At 41.4% G+C, this 16,911-nt stretch overlaps 1 protein-coding gene across 16 annotated transcripts in view; it reads right to left on the reverse strand.

Moving 5' to 3' along the window:
- MYO6 (myosin VI) overlaps positions 1–16,911 on the reverse strand; it is a 115,786-nt gene that overhangs the window by 81,679 nt on the left and 17,196 nt on the right. For 15 of the 16 annotated variants that reach the window (XM_084512349.1, XM_084512355.1, XM_084512354.1 and 12 more), the window contains exon 2: positions 5,196–5,334. In XM_084512349.1, the coding sequence (XP_084368475.1) occupies positions 5,196–5,312 (117 nt within the window). In that variant the 5' untranslated portion in view covers positions 5,313–5,334. Of the gene's footprint in view, positions 1–5,195; positions 5,335–14,780; positions 14,868–16,911 lie in introns of those variants that run through there. The other variant, XM_084512356.1, reaches the window with a different exon arrangement.

Genomic DNA, 16,911 nt, shown 5'->3' on the forward strand with positions numbered 1-16,911 from the left:
TTAAAAGACAACCAACTAGATCTACAAGAATGACCCTAATAAATAAACAAGTTTGCTTGCTTAATTAACATTGCACTCAGCAAGACAGTACCATGAAAAGCATCATCATGGATGTTTAAAAGAAATACAGCAACTTTTTTCATCTTTGCTTCCATACAAAAAGACACAATAAATGTGATTTTGCAACTTAGACCATTGTGAACAGCCAAATTCCAACTCCCTTTAAAGTGGCAAGGATCAAAAACATCCCTGAGACAAAATAATTGCTGCTGGTTGGAAAACATTAAGTCTGTAATATCCCTTCCCTACAGAGTTACCATGCTATATGCTAATTATAGTCATAAATTATACTTTGCTATCTCCTTATCAGGATTCAATGCAGAAAAAAAGTGCATAAAAAAACTTCTGTAAGGGAAAAGCATCTGCATGGTGACTTTAGAACTACTGAACATCTGTCATACCAACCTCCTCCACAACATCCTTCATCAGAGCACGCTGGAGCCGCAGGGGATCTGAACTTACCTACCTCCAAGTTTTAGCAGGGTAAAGAGCCCCCTCCTTCCTTCCCTCTCAAAACACTGCAGTTGGAACATCTTACCAGAATTTTCTCCCCAAGTTTCCAACAATAAAGGTGGTTTGCATTGCATAAAGACATATTTGAACAACAATTTCCCATGTACTCAGTTCATTCTGCATGCAGAAGTGGAAAAGCTTAAAAAAAAAGCTTGACTTACGTCACAAAAATCTGACTTCAGTTTTTCTTGCTTGCTGATGTGCAATTCAAGTTTAACCACTAACAAATACAGATTATTTTTTTTCCACAAGAGAGAATGAACATGATGTCCAGCTGTCCTGTAGTACTCTTCAAAAAGTTTTGACACCAACATTTCACAGCTCTAAACCCAGCTATACCAGATCTACCTCAGAAGAGGAAGGAAGAGCCTTTCCACTGTCCTCACCACTCAGCCTCTGATCAAAGATCAGTGAAAAATTAAGGAAAATTGATACTGATTTTGTCCTCCATTTTTTTCACACAGTGGGAATTGTGAAATAATTGCAATGTTAGATATACTGCAGGGACAGTCAGCTTCTGACAAACTGGATGTCCTTCTCCAAGTCCTTCCTACCTTCTGTAATTTAGTACAGTATCACAGCTCACTATTTCATGAGTCATAAAACAAGTAAGCAATATAAAAACAACTTAGCAACTGTGTTTCTGATGGACTTTTTTATATCAGATGGGAACATGAAGCCTAGTTTAAACTGTATCAACCAAGAATGTTACACCTGTCCCAGTTACTCTACTGCTTTATGTTTAAGGTGATTACTTATCAAATAGCTAAGTACATTTCCTAGATGTGTAGGGATCTGAGTACTGCCAAATACTATTAAAATTGAATATCTTAAACAGAAAAATGGGCAAGCTATCTCGTATCTGCCATTTAAAAATTATCCAGTTATTTACTCCATTGCCCCATATTTTGAAACACATTGACTGTAAGGAGAAAACCCTTCAGGCATTTGGTCAAAGACACTTACATTAAGGCATAGCTTAGGTCAAACTCATTCTAAAAAAGGGACAGGATACTGATCTTATGAACCACTTATGAAAGTGGTCTCAGGAGGCAAAACAGAGGGTTTGTGTTTTTTTTTTTTTTTCCTTTTTGTAATGAAGCAGCCCTTGAAATCCAATGGCAATCTTAACTGTTCTCCCAGAAACAAGATGAGTGAAAAAAGATATCTTTTCGTTCAAGCAGGATCTTCTTTCTACCCTGTAATCGAATACGTGTAACCGTGCCTTCCTTTATATCTTCTAGATACAGCCACAGAGACATCCCTACTCCCAGCTGCATTCTACAGAACAGCCGAAAGCAACACAACCTGTTCTTGTGATGGACAATAACCTATCTCTTTTCCTCAAGCAAGCTGCACTCACTGCTAAAATAATGCCTTTGCTTGGAAACACTGAACTCTGGATGTTCTGATCCTTACTTTCAGAATACATTTATTTATACTTAACCTGGGGAAATGCCATGCTGGTTATTCAGAACATACTGGAACAGGGGTCCCATAAAGCTTTCCAGGACCCTTCAGAGCCTTTCTCAGAGCCATAAGGTGCTTCTAAGGCGACTGCAGCAGGTATGGACTGGTGTCTGCAGCACTATGTGCCTCCCCTGTCCTGCTAGGAACTGATCACTAGAGAAGTTCATTAGGCGCCCCCTGTGCCTCCGTACCACAAGGGTCCCAGAAAGGCATCTCAGGGTGTATCTCTCCCTAGTCACTAAATTCAGATTCGCTACCTCCAGGAAAAGAATAAATTCCCCATTTGACAGTTTCACTGAGATCTGCCTTCTCCCTGTTGTAGCATCAAGCAATACAACATAAAAGCTATTTTCTCAAGGTCAGGATTTCTGGTAAGTTCCAAAAAGTACATTCTGAGTAAAAGATGTGTGAATGAAACATTAGCTGCATCTAACAACAGGCTGTCTTTCTGTCCGTCTCCTTCCTGGCACACCACTGTGGGACTGCTGGCAGGACGTAGCTGCGGGGCTGAGCCCCGTTCCCCCTGCTCAGATTCAGAGCTCATCCTCAGGGAAGAGCTCCATCCCTAAGGGGGACCATGCTCATTAGCAAACCACTCTCCAGTTTCCCCATTTTCTTCGTAGTTGTGGCATTTCAACCTTGCAAGCCCATGATCTAGCTCTTGGGAGCAACTCCTGTCACATAACACATCCCTTGTTCTGATAACAAGCTCTCAGTGCTTGCATTACTCCTTCCTATACAAGGCAGTCTCGGTGACTCAGACCCACACCTCTCTTCAGGCACCCAGCTTCGGCACAGCTATGTAAATGCTGTTGTTAACACTGGATGGGCTGTGGTACCCAAAAATGCTACTGCTGCTTTGTAAGTAAATCGGTATGTTGGCCAACTACCTTCGCCCAGTCTGGACTGGGTAACTTGGTTTCACAACACGAAGAAATCTTTGACCACACTTGCCCTAGGTCCTCCTTCCTCTTGCTGCTGCTTGCTGCCATCCTTAAAATTTTCCATGTCTTCAGTGTTAAGGTGGATCCATTCTCTGACCTAGTTTGCTGTGCCTCATCAACTTGCCAGCACAGCTGAGAGGGTGCCGCGCTGCCACACCACAGCTAGCTACGGGCAGGGAAGGGAGGGAGGACTCTGAGACAGCATGAAACTGCTGCCTTGCAGCATCTACTGCAGTTATTAACGACTTATTTTAATTAACCATTAAGTGGTATAAAAGGCAACAATCAAGAAATGCACACACACACACATTTCCTTTTCAGTCTGTGATCTCCTGTAGAAGCTGGTACCTTACCGGGAGTACATATGACATGTTAATGACCCAGATTAAAAAATAATAATAAGTTACACTGCCCGGGTATGTTTACAAGATCAAATTACTCATCTCCTCCCTGTAATTATCGTGGGCAACTCTGGAGCTGCTAGATCACTCCTTCTTACTGAAGAGCACTTTTGAACTGTCATTTGCAGTAAACAGAGTTGATAATAATGGGTATAAATGCTGAGCGCTTCAAAGTAATGGTCTAAATGCACAAAAAAGTCAAGAAGCGATAAGAAGCATTTCATTACAAAAGGAAATCAATGACACCTTGGAAAGACTGAGAAGGTAATCAGCAAAATGTTTTACTCCACCTTTATTAATATAAGGAAGTTTGATAGTTAGAAATGCAGGACCATAATCTCTGGTGTATTTAAACACCTAACTGTGAAGTGTTCGGTCCCTTTCAGAAATGAACTGCAGGCCCTTAACTGATTTGCTTAATTCTAGACAGCCATAAGCAAAGTAACAAACTTTGTAGGCAACACAGATTGTGCACTGTGAACCACCAAACAAAAATCTCTGTATTTTAGGGTGCTTTTTCTTGTTTGTTTTATTAAAAAAAAAAAAAAAAAAAAAAAAAAAAAGGTTAGAGGAAGGCATATATATTAGAAATAAACAGTGATTCAAGTATCTCCTTATCATCTATTTCTGTTTCTAATATATGAACTTTTGCTCTTAACACATCAGAACCATTTGGGGATATAAACAGAAATAGCACTAGGGTCAACATCAGTTAAGTCAGTAAAAAATCACTTAAACGTGGGTTTAGAATATTTAACATATTCTTGTCTGAATAATTTTGTTCTTTCACAGAGTGAAGAATGCATACTATTACTAAACCTAAAGACCTTATCTCACAGACACAGATATCAGATCTTTTTATTTCTAATGAAAGAAAAATCAACTTCCTCTACAAGACTTTAAAAAAAAAAAAAGTCTATAAACATTCCTCCCAAAGGAAGAACTGCTGCATAACCTTTTGATCTGTGACAAAGCATTCTCTATTATTGTAGACATGAAGAAAAAAAAAGTTTTAACAAAATAAATTTGCTTTTCCATATCTGAAAACACAACAGCTAGAACCAGCATATGACATATTCACAAAGTCCAAATCACAACTTTTAAAATGGTGTATAATCTTATTCCAGCAAGTAAAACCCAGGATGCTGACCATCTGAATTAGGATAATTAATAGTTACAGGGCACTTCCTGTAAAATCTGACATTTAATTAAGATGTGCTAAATCCAAAAGATGTCATGATAAATGAAGCAGTTTGAACACACTAATTATGACTTCACTTTAAAAGCTGCTTTTATTTTGCCTTTAATTTGCTGTAGTAATTCCATGGGACCTTTGTTTGACATTCTTATGTTTCAAAGTGCTTGAAGTAAGAGGATTCATCACTCAATCAGCAGTCTAACAGAAACGTGTCTAATCTAAGATAGAGCCTAGGACACTACTATAGGAGTCTCTGTGCATCTAAGGGAGAAGAGAGAAGCTAATCTCAACAACAGACTCTCAACAGTCTCAAATTTAGAAAAATAAAGTATACAGTATTGAAACAAATGGCTATGGAGATTCAGTTGTCTTCTCTTTCATGAGCACGTACACACATGCAGATAATTGACAGAAAGCACGAGCTTCTTATCAGTGGGATATTTCATTTGCAAGGCAAGTTAAAGCTAAACAAAGTTCCTTAGCCAAACAACAGAGAAGTATTTTTTTTCCCCCACTCGTTCAGCCTGCATGTAATGGCGGATATCTGCAAAGATTTGGCCTACAGGTAAAATATTTTTGTAAGGTTTTTCTCACTTGTCAGACACTTACCTTGCCTTTCTGATTCAGAGGCTCAATAGTTAAGTATTCAGTACCAATGTCCGCAATCACGCCCATCTGAAACCCATCAGTTGGGTGTGGAGCCCAAACGGGCTTCCCGTCCTCCATTGTGGGATCTATCCAGTATTTCCTGTAACAAAAAATATATGTATAAAAATTAAGAAAAACAGTTTGTATACAAATGTAGTAAGCTACCAGGGTTTACTACGCAAACTTTAGGTTACTATGTTTATTTCTGTTATTCAGGGTGGAAGCAGCCAGAGCACAGACTGGAGCCAGCCTGTCAGGACAAATTCTTCCAGCCTTCTTCCATCCTGTGACACTTCGCTTACAGAGGACTCCTCCCTCGGACTGGGGTATGAAGAAGATTCAAGGACAGATAATTTCTGGGTGGTCCACAGATTACTCTCTACAGCTCTTTGTCCAATTTCCCCAACTTGTGAACCAAAAAGGGGATTGATCTTGTGATTAAAACAGAAGTACAGGACTAACTCAAAGCTAAGTCTGTGTGCTAGCACTCTTAGTGCTTCCGTGCACCCATATGGACACACACATACAGATATGGCTCACGGGACTAACAGATGTCTGTCTGTACCTGATTCGGTGTGCAAATACCTGAATTTCTGTAATGGGCATATCTCCAGTAAGGTGAGCAGCAATGTAATCTCCTGTTATTTGAGAGAAGTGAATGTGCGCACACTTTTCACATGGCTGGGCATGTGGCTCTTAAATAACACTTACTATGTATTTCCTATAGATAAATATATTGATTGATCACACTATAAGCTTTTAAGACACTGGCCTCCAAAACAGTACCATTAAAACCCTGCGTCTTAAGAAACATTGGCCTTTTTTTCTGTTAAAACATGACATGAAATTAGTTTTAGATTAAATGGAACCTACGGCGCACAAGTGAAATAGATGCAAAGGCCAAGTCATTCAAACCTTGGGCTCCTCAAGCTATGCAGCTAAGTAAGTTCCCAATTAAAAAGAGTATTTGATTGCGTGCAAAGCTCATTGAGCCAACCAGGAAAGCTGCCAGGACTGGCACATTGTGAATGGCCAACAGTGCCATTTTAAATATGCTGAATTCGTCCTTTTTTTTGAAACCTACTTTAGAGTCCTTACCCTAATGAGAATAGGGAGTTCAAGCAGCTTGAAAGGCTCACTTCTGGCCATTTCTCACTCCCCTCCACAACTGATTCACGTACCTGTGACGTGTTTTAGTGATTCCCAAACTTGCAAAAAGTTCCTCACATCACTAAGGTGTAACTTGCCCCTCCCAGCACGAATCAAATGAGCCTGCCAAGCAGGAATGAAAACACCAGCAGCAAAACCCTAAGATGGGAAACATGCCCCCCATTTTCCTATTCCTTGCAGCTGAAGGAGGAAGGAGCTGCACAATTTCTCACAACCAGTGAAGAGGCTGCAGATCCTTTTCTCACAAACAGTAGCAAGGAAAACAAAAATCATCGTCCCACCAGGAAGCTGTACAGCTGCAAGCAGAAAAGGACACTCTCGTCTCACAGAGGATTTGTCAGGACATGCTTCCCATGACCTGCTTTGTGCTGCCTCCAAGGAATTCAGAAAGGTCTGAAGAGAAAGCAAAGCCTTGCTGCGATCGCCTGGGGAATGCTGCTGGTCTCAACACCAGTGAAGTTGTCAAAGCATACAGCGATCTGCTATTAACTTCAGTGTTAAATGGCAGAGGATTGAAAGTAATTTTAGAGAAAAGACCTCGGAGTGCAAAGTCAAACTTTTTTTTAAATGAAGAGAAGAGACTTGGAAAAAACTTGTTACAGGGTACTTCATTCAGCATCGATCTGTTTAAATGTACTCAATTACCCAGTTAACTTTCCCTCCCCACATGCAGATCACGATGTATGAAGGTAACAAAGATTTAAACACGTTTCAAGTGTATGCTATTCATGCAATTCATGCTAGTTTAAATATACATATATATTTATTTAATACAGGAAACTTTGCATTTTATTTTTTGGGGGGCACATTAACTTATTTTAGCTGCTCACAGAAAGCTTCTGTGCTATCCCTCGAGCATCCCATTTGTTTCTGTTGCTTCCAAACCTCTTGCCACATCCCACAGCCACAGCAAGCCCCGATCATCCTTAGCACGTGCTGCCAGCAGCACAGGACACATCCTGTAAAATAACAACTCCAGTCAATGGCACTTGGCCATTCTTCTTCATTTTCAGATACTGTAAATCAGGCCCCAGACACACCACAGCTCTGGGGTTACCTTTTTCCAGCTGGGCCTGGCCTCTGAGCACCAGTGCCACGATGGGTGTAGCTGCACAACGTCAGAGTTTATTTCTGAGTACAGCCAGGCCTTCATTTCTTCGCAAGCCTGTCATTTGCTTTTAAAATGCTACTTCAAATTGGAACTTGAGAAATACGCCGCACAGCCACTAAAAACAAGGCAGCGTGGCCAGCTCTCTGGGCATAACCGTGCTGCACGAGGAAAAAACCCTGACACCGCTGCCAACATTTCTGCTGCGATGTGAATCCAATCCCCCCAGTTGGTATCTGGAGGCTTCTCCTTTGTTCGCTGGCATGGGCTTTTGCATTCTTGCATGTTCCTAAGCCTGCTTCATGCTTTATGAACAAGTAATGATAGGGGAATGTCGTGAGCTAAAAAATCCTCTCGAAAGACAGAGCAACGAGCGAATTCCACCACGTCCAGCAAAATGTGTGTTTAAGAAAAATACTTGAGGCTTTGCAAGCATGTCAGAACCCAATGGCTGAAGGCATCTAAATGAAAATTTAGTAGTTATTCATGACATAATTACTTTTAAGAAATACAATCTTCTGCCTGCGAAGCAGCCCCAAACCAGTGGCTGTAACATTCCCTTTTCAGCACCAGTCCATGTCTCTATGAGTTAGGGCTCTGACAGGCTTCTGGCAGCACATTATAATTGGAAGCTGAAACCTTTCAGGCCATACCTGATCTACTATCTACCTTCCCATCTGATGTAGATGCCCCTGCCCTTGAGACTGCTGCATGAAGCCTGTTCCTGAGCCAGCTCTTGCATAGCTGGTTTGCAGCTCAGCATTTTGAGATGAGCAGAAACAAAGCAGTATGAGTGCAACTCCCTGAGACAAGTCCTTTAGGAACAGGCAACAGCCCTTTATTGAAACATGAAAGAACGTCTCAGTGATTAAAACATGTATCACCAAACACAAACTGGGAAAAGTACAGATTTGAATGGAAACAAATGACAAATCCTATTTTTCCCATAAAGGATACCCATTTGTTCACTACAGACCATTCGTTATCAGTATCTTTCTCCATGTGCCTCTATCTAAATCCAACCTACTTTCAACAAATTTCACTACACTGTTGACAGAGGACACAGTTCCCGAATGCTAGGAAGGAAAACTATTCACATGCAGGCAACACATCTGAGAGCAGCACCGCCAAATACAGCAAGTCTTGAACTCACCTGAAATATGCTTCCAAAGGAGGCCAAGATTAGCAACCTTCCACATCTGAATTTATACATATGCATTGAACACACATTAGAGATTAAGGCAGTTGATTATAAATTGCTAGTTCATTTTGGACTCTGCAACTAAGGCTTCTTCCAATGTGAAGCAGAAAACCCACAGAGGTTTCACCTACAGCCAGGAGTCAGCCAGGTCTGAAGCTGGTAACCTCAACAGCTAACCCTTGAAACATCAGATTTTATATTTCCATGAGTGGCCACACAGTAGCATCACCCCTTCTAACCCCAGCCTTCCAGAAATCGTGCTGAACACTTTGGAAATGCAGACCCAGTTTTTCCAATCTGCTGACAGGTGCTTGCAGCTTCCCACAAGCAAGAGCCTTCACCTGATCCGTGTTACAAGAGGCTGCATTTCATATACACACACAATTTAAAAAAAAAAAAAAAAAGAAAAAAAAGCTTTGTTTTTCATCTGATTACTGGTAACTGCAGAAAAGAAGACTAAACTCCAAAGACAAGACAGCTGCAAGCCATAGGAAAAAGCCTTAATTATTGGCAGTCATATTCAACACGTTCAACATTAGTAGCCAGCAGTTCAAAAAACTTGCAAGGCAAAATTATCCTGCACTCACCAGACTACACAAAACAACACCCACTAGTCCTTCCTTAACTTCTTCCACAGTTTTATTCCCTCCTTTAGAGAATGTTTAATATTATTTCTCATAGTAATTAAATATAATCTACATAATACTTTGAGTATGACTAAGGATTCTTTAGTTGGAAGTTGCTATGTTACCATCCCACTTATCTTTACTTAAACATTAATGATTTTTAAAAGGAGGCAATACAACTACATTTTGGTTTTGCAGAGTATTCAAAAGGAAATCAGAGGCTACCATCAGGTGAATGAACTCCAAGAAGGCAAAGTGCAGTGATGTAATTATCAAACTTGTCACCAGAAGCAGGCATTCACACAATGTGACCCTATTTACTATCCTATGAACAGTTTATCATACCAGGGCACTATACTAACTGCTGAATTAACTAATTAAGACAGATGAAAAATAAAACTTCATTAAACAACAGACAGTAGTACAACATCAGGTTAGCTAATTCCAAAGAAAATAAACCGATAGCAAATCATCACTGTAAAAGCAAAATGACTACGTTATTTTATATTTCCTATCTTGTGTGTTTAGGAGTTGCTAAGAATTCTGCATGTTACACAAGGCTCATGAGAAAGGTCCTATGACCACACAGGACAGAACAAAGGGAGGAAAAAAAAAAAAAAAAAAGAGCCAGCCGAGCTCTTTTTTGGACACCAGCTCATTGTTTAAGTGAAACTTCAACAAATCAAAACTTCTGCAGGATTCAGCCCTCTACTGCCAACAGCATAACTCATAGGAACAATAAATGTAGTACAGAGATTTTCTTTTAGCTACATGCAATACAATCATAACAGCATTGTTTAGCTGAGTATTAAATCCATTCACTCTTCATTTCTTATTTAATTTTTCAATTTATTATAAATCTTTTCTGCACTAAACTACTTAGCTCAGCTATTCCAAATTACTTTTTTTTTTCATTCCTACTTACGATCACTTCCACAAGGTAACGGTGCCAAGCAAAGACTTCTGCCAACCCAGAAAAGAAGAAAATGGACAAGAGCACAGCATAACACAAAGCCATCTTCTAAAAAAAAAAAAAATGGCCTTGAAACTGTTCATGCTGATGGGTTAACTGCCAATAGGTTTCATAGATGTATGCAAACAGAATTACTGGATAAAAACTTCTTGCAAAGCTACATGCTCTGATGTAGAGACATTCTAGAAAAAAAAAAAAAAATCAGCTAAAGAAATTATTCTAAAAGCATGCTCCTTTTCTTGTATATTTATAATGTATCACCAGGCTTTGAATATTGGTTCAGTTTCAACTAGAAACTGATTTTTGTACTTCTTCCATAACAATCACTATATTATATTTGTTCTCATGTTGTATTTTAGCATTCACATAAGAAATACCTACTCTGCTGTTATCTTTAAAATTTAAAACATTTTTTGAGAAGACAAATGAGTCTCTTATTCCTAAAGCAGAAGAGCAATCTAGTTTTACTTTCTCCACGGTAAACGTGACAGTTCACTATTACACACAGGCACAAAAAAGCCCTGGCTCTCAGCAAAGAAAGCACGCGATGCTTTGTATCATTTCTCAAAGAGTTTGCCCTGGAACATTCATGCCCTCTTTCCACTTTCTCATAAGAAATGTTCATGAAGAAGTTCTGAAATTGGAAGGTACGATAGGAAGTGATCCCAGAAATATATCCTGGAAAAACAAATGTTACAGAGCAGAAGAGGCGGTGTGTTAGACAGGACTGGTGCAAGACCTGTGCAGCCGACCCTAAGCCATCTCACCTTCCCGTGTCTTAATGCCTGCTCTGGCCAGGTCAGCCCAGCTGTGCTCCTCGTTTTGCTCCTCGCTTTGCTCTCCAGCCGTGCCTCCTCCCTTCCTCCCCACCTCGAGGAACGCAGCTCTGAGGAGCACAGGAGGGTCTGAGTAGAACCAGTGCCCTGAAAAAACACACACCCACGCTGTCTGCTAACACTGAAAGTGCTGCTGCATCAAGACAAGGTCTTAAATTAGCAAATCTGCTTCCTAAATCATGGTAAGAAATTTCCTTCATGGGAACAGAAGTCGTTTAGTATTTAACTCCTCTGAAAACAGGCATCACTTGCATTGTGCCACACACAAGAAACCCATTTTCAAACCATTACACTCAAAGCTTTTTCAAATGCTTCCCATTTAATCAGTTCGCATTTTTGTATGTGTGCACCTTCCACAGAACAAAAACGTAACCCGTTAAAATAGGATGAAACCACTGGAAGAGCCCGTATCATAGCGAGCGTATCTAACATAATTCACGCTTTAACAGACTTCCGAAAGGCTGAGCATCGTTCAGCTGCCATACTGAGTGCCAAGAGCCTCGGTACCGCAGAACAAACAATACCAAATCCTGTGCAACACAAGGAAATCTGCCACCGAAAGTCACAACAAACGTTATGGGACCTGGCATACCGATCCTGCTCATGCTAAACCCTGGGGTAATCCTGACAACGTTTGCACTTGGCAGCGTACTTCCATGAGAAAGGACCAAGCGAGGTCCTTTTCCGCTTCCAAGGGGAAAAACAGATAAATAAATTTCTCGAGTCTTTTCCCCATCTGCAAGACCCAGAGTGAATTCTGTGCGACTCTAGGCTTGTCAGACTCTGACTCTGTGGTATTTTGACTGTGATACGGAGAAGTTAAATTTGATTCACATGAAGATAACGTTTGCGGATTTCCTCTGTGATTCTTGCGCTTCTGCCAGCTTCCTAAAGCAACCCTTCTGTCAAGTACGTTGCTCCTATTTCCGTTTTTGCTAACAACACATAGACAGGTTTCTGTCCCACTTACTGTGAATTAAAATAACCCACATGGGGTTATGGACCCACGTGGCCTGATGGACCAACAAAGAAGTACCCGGAGTGGATCTGCACCAGTTTCAACCTGCAGCAAGTAACAGCAGCATGCCGAAAGAGGAGAAGCAGCAAAAGCCCCAACACAACGTCCAATTCCAGCAACACAACAAAGGCAGTCAAAAATAAAGCTGAAGTTTAAATTAAAGGAAGAGCTCCTCGGTTATGGTCTGGACACCACTTCAGAAGCAGAAGCGAACAGCCAGAGCACCAGAAGCAAGCCGTGGCGGCCAAGGGAGCCCAAAAGGGGCCAATCGGCCCGGCCGCGAGGGTCAATGCGGGTTAAACAGGGAGGGAGAGCACCGAGAGGGCAGCGGGGGGACATGGAGAAGTCCGAGACAGAGCTCAACAAGCAGATGAAGAGCTTGAAGCAAGACGAATGGCAGCACAAGCCACCCGATCACAAAGTGTATGGAGCACCAGGGCAGGCAAAGGCGCATGAAAGGGCAGATGTTTTCTGAAGACAGTATCTGTCTCCATCAGCTGTCGAGGCTTAAATTCTCTCCTGGCTCTGCCCCTTCCCAGCCTTCCTTACCCATCCACCTGCTCCATCGTGTGCTCTCCAATGGTCAGCGGGAGCTCCCAGCCTCCCCACCCCGCACCCCATGCTGCCAAGCTGCTGCTCGTCTTGAGGTGACCTCCTACAAGAAGTGATTTGTTCATGCTCCTTTGAGAGCACTTCAACCTCCCCTTGAGCTCTGCACAGGAGATGAAACAAAAGTTACCGATCTCAGATCTGCCAAACCAGACCTCGGCTCCAGTGCAGGAAAAAGAAAATCCGATTACGCTTACGAAATCACACTGCAGTTAAGTAAATCCTTCCTTTGATTACCAAACGCTTCAATGAAATGCTGCTATGCAACAACCAGAAGCTCTAGTTGGGTATGTAAACGTCTGGTCAGGAGCTACCACAGCCTGAACTGCAGAAGCTGCATGTTACAGTAGGAAATTGGGACCCCAAAGTTTTCATCCCCTTGATAAAATACTTTTGACTGCTTTTGAATTCTTGGTAATTCTCCAGTTCCTACAAAAATAAAAAATAAATAATAATAAAAAACCTCTCCGCGATTTAATTACTTTCTTACAAAAATACATTTGAAGAAGAAAACTTGCACCAACTAGTGACAAAATCACACATTTTATCCTTTCAGATGAGTCACCCTCAATCCCTGAAGTCCAGGCAACCCTTCGATGTCAACAGAGAAAGCCACGTGCCAAATTGTAACCTTAACCCTACTAATAACAACGGTTTAGGAACAGCCCACGGTGAGCGGCCACACACTGCAGCAAGACGCAGCTCGGACTACCTCCCTTGCTTCCCTCGACCCATTCATCTTGTCGCATTTTGAACCTTAGCTGTGCTGGCCTCTCTCCGCAGTGCAGAACAGCAAATAAGTCCCTACAGAGATAAGCAAGAAGGCAACCTGCAGGGAGTTTTATCGGCTTGATAAACACGTCTGCACATGTATGTAAATCACAGGACTAAACCAGAGACATATTTGCATTATAATTTGTTTTAAAGTCCAGCAAAAGGAAAACGGTGCCAAACACTACTAAATAAAAACACTACCAGAGACAAAATGGAATTGCACAAAAGTCTTATTTCTTTCACAGGCAGAATTAACTCCTAAAAACACCCACAGGGAGAAGCTTTAACCTCTTTTCCCATTTTTCCATTTCAGCTTGTACATCCTACAAAAAGCCTGAGTGTATTTTATAGGTGATGGGCAGAAACACAACAATCTTCTGCAGATCACAGTGAACTCAGGAGAAATTCCCCTTCAGAAACAGTTAAGTGAAAAAAATATATATATATTCTTGTTCAATTCTACTCAATCTCTTTATCTTGACAGAAAAATCTACTGCCAAACTCAACAATGTCATTGATAAAGTAGTTCTGCGGGATGAGACTGAAAGCTTTCTCTTTACATAAAAGAGCATGAGAACAATTTAATAGTCTTACCAACAGCAAAGCTACCCAGAGAAAGAAAAACAGGACAGAGCAGAACATTTTGTTAGTAAACCTATCAGTTTTCTTAGGAATATTATTGGTGTCAGATCCCTTCTTATGAGGCATGAGCATACAAACAGTAATTTCAGTGCAAGACAATAATGGCACAATTATTTACTCTATCTCAATCTCAAAAAAAAAGATGTGGAATATATATTTCAAGAATAAAACCCATCTGAAATAGCCTTTATTAACCTCTTGTACTATCTAGAAGAGTTCATATTTTCAGAGTAGCCACAGTGCTGCAAAAACTATGTGCATCCAAATAGCAACAAATCAGACAAAATCTCCTACTGGTACCAGCAGGATCCTGGCAGCAGGGAGAACTGCAGACCATAACAATTTCCACATTAGCCACATCCTGACCACAGCTGAATTCTCTTGTTCGCTCCTTTCCCTTCCTTCGCACACACCACAGCTTTCTGATTTCTGGTAGCACGCTCATTTTCTGCAGGGGTTAAGAAAGTCCTGGGCTCCCCCAGACTTTAGCAAAACGCCACGCAGATTACGGTCCCGCAGCTGATTTTGGCTCCAGGTTTGCCACAGGGTGAGACAAACGTACTCCTACTGGCCCAAATGATCTTCTTACCACTGGCTCAGTGTCTCCGGGGCTCCGATGCAGCTCCACAGCTCCGTACTGTTACAGACCACGAGTCCCAAGAAACCCAGCTCCAGGACGTTGTGCTCGCTTCTTGTTCACCGAGAGGTTGGCCAGCGTAAGGTAGAAGACTGAGGTCAAAGTCCAGGTGTATTTTACTAACTGGTTTTAAAACCTCAAATACATCAGAGCTCCAGTCCCCGCCCCTGCCACCTATAAAATGTTATTTATTAATTTAAGAGGAACGCTGCAAGAAATTGCATCTCTGCTCCAAAGATTCTGCTCAAGTCAACAGCGATCAAAAATTACCAACCAGTTTTATCACAAAAATCATGATCTGTTGTCCATTTATGTTACAAAATCTACAGAAGATACCAGACTTTGAAAACACTCATCTTTCAGAAGCCATCTGCAGTAGCTTCAAGGCTTCACAAAGCACAGCCCTTGGCTACAGGCAATGCAAGCGCTGCCTCTTGATGTCCAAGAAAGTCATCCTTAAGGCCAGGAGCTGTACTAAAGCAAGCAAAGGCACACATGATCACAGTAAATCTAATATTACAGTAAACTGAAAATAATACATGCGGAATCATGGCTCCCAGGACCAACTGCAGAGGACAAACCACTCTGGCCACACGCTGAGAACGGCCTATTTATTTTGGCAAGAAGGCCAAAAGTGGAATGAAGGAAAGCTTTTAGTCAGACTGTAAATTTGGCCACAAAACACGCTTCAGGTGCTTTTAAATTCAAAATTTCCTGAGCAATTACAGCTGGAAAAAGAAATCTAGGAGAATAATCACTGTAATGCTGCCAGTGCTGCTTCTATATTTGACTTTGCAGATCCAAGATTAGAGCTTTAATCTATGACACCTGAGCTGACATTTCAGGCTATGAGAAATATTTTATGCAAAAAGCACACCTCCAGAGCTTGGGAAACTCCCTAGGAAATGAGACACCAGGTCACCAAGCCCTGCCCCAAAACATTGAGATTAAGTGGGGCAATGTCGATCCAGACGTCTAAAACACCCATCCTGTGATAATCTGATGGTTTGAGACTTTTAAAGGGGTAGTAAATCTAAACACAGAATGGAATCAGGCCTCTGTTAAATAAAAAGCATTCCTCGTGACCACTTTTCCTTTTCTTCTTTCAACTATGTCAGTAGTTATGGTCTTCATTACACTTTCCTTTCTTCAACAAATAGCCAGGAATTTAATCCCAGAGTTGGGGTAGGATGATACGACATTAATTTTCATCTCAGGAACAAAATGAAAAATCAAAACAGTGATATTATTCTTAACTCCAAGTGACATCTTTCTTCCATTTTGCTGCTTTATAGACATTGCACTACTTTGAATTAAGTGACACCCATTTCACAGCAGTAAAAATTAAAGAATTATGCTTTCAAGCTCAAGATCTGTAGAAGCCCTATATGGTCTCAATAAAAGGACATATTTCAAGAATGTAGGGCATATTATTTAGAGAATTCTTTCAAATCATTATTTGTCCTGACATAAATCCAACAGATAAGTTTAAATTCACTGCATACCTCTGTGCTAGCAAACAGCGCAGCACAACAGGATCAGATCTGTACAGTGAAAGAGGAGAGCTGAGGGTACAGCAACTACACTACACGAATTTTGAGGGGTTTTCTAGCTCTGCTCTGTACCAAGCAGCTTTACTAGCTCCCGTCTGGTCCCCTGGAGTGACCGTGAATTCAGAGCTGGGGAGCGTCGTGTGCTTTTCTAAGGAGCATTTTCTGCTTTAGTTTCCTCCAAGGGGAATCCCGTTTGTGTGCCTGGAGCCAGAGTGCCCTGGGTGCTGGCAAGCAGGAGGCTGACCTCAAGAGCAAGCTCCTGAGATGAACTGGGACACGAATGCAGACACACCTCTGCCCAGCCTTCCCCCAGGTGCTAATGGCTCCTGGCACAGGAAAAGACAGAAAGCGCAGATGGTTGCTCTGCCATAGTGACGGGCTGGGTTGGGGCTTTTTTTCCCCTTCATTTATCTGCATTTTATCCTCAACTTTATCGTAATTTAAATCTAAGCTTTCTTTCTGAATACAGTGCATTAGTGAACAAACAGCATACACCTACCAGTCACACAGCATTACTTCAACACCATGAA

This window comes from Aythya ferina, assembly GCF_964211825.1.
Source record: "Aythya ferina genome assembly, chromosome: 3".
Classification (NCBI taxonomy): Eukaryota; Metazoa; Chordata; class Aves; order Anseriformes; family Anatidae; genus Aythya; species Aythya ferina.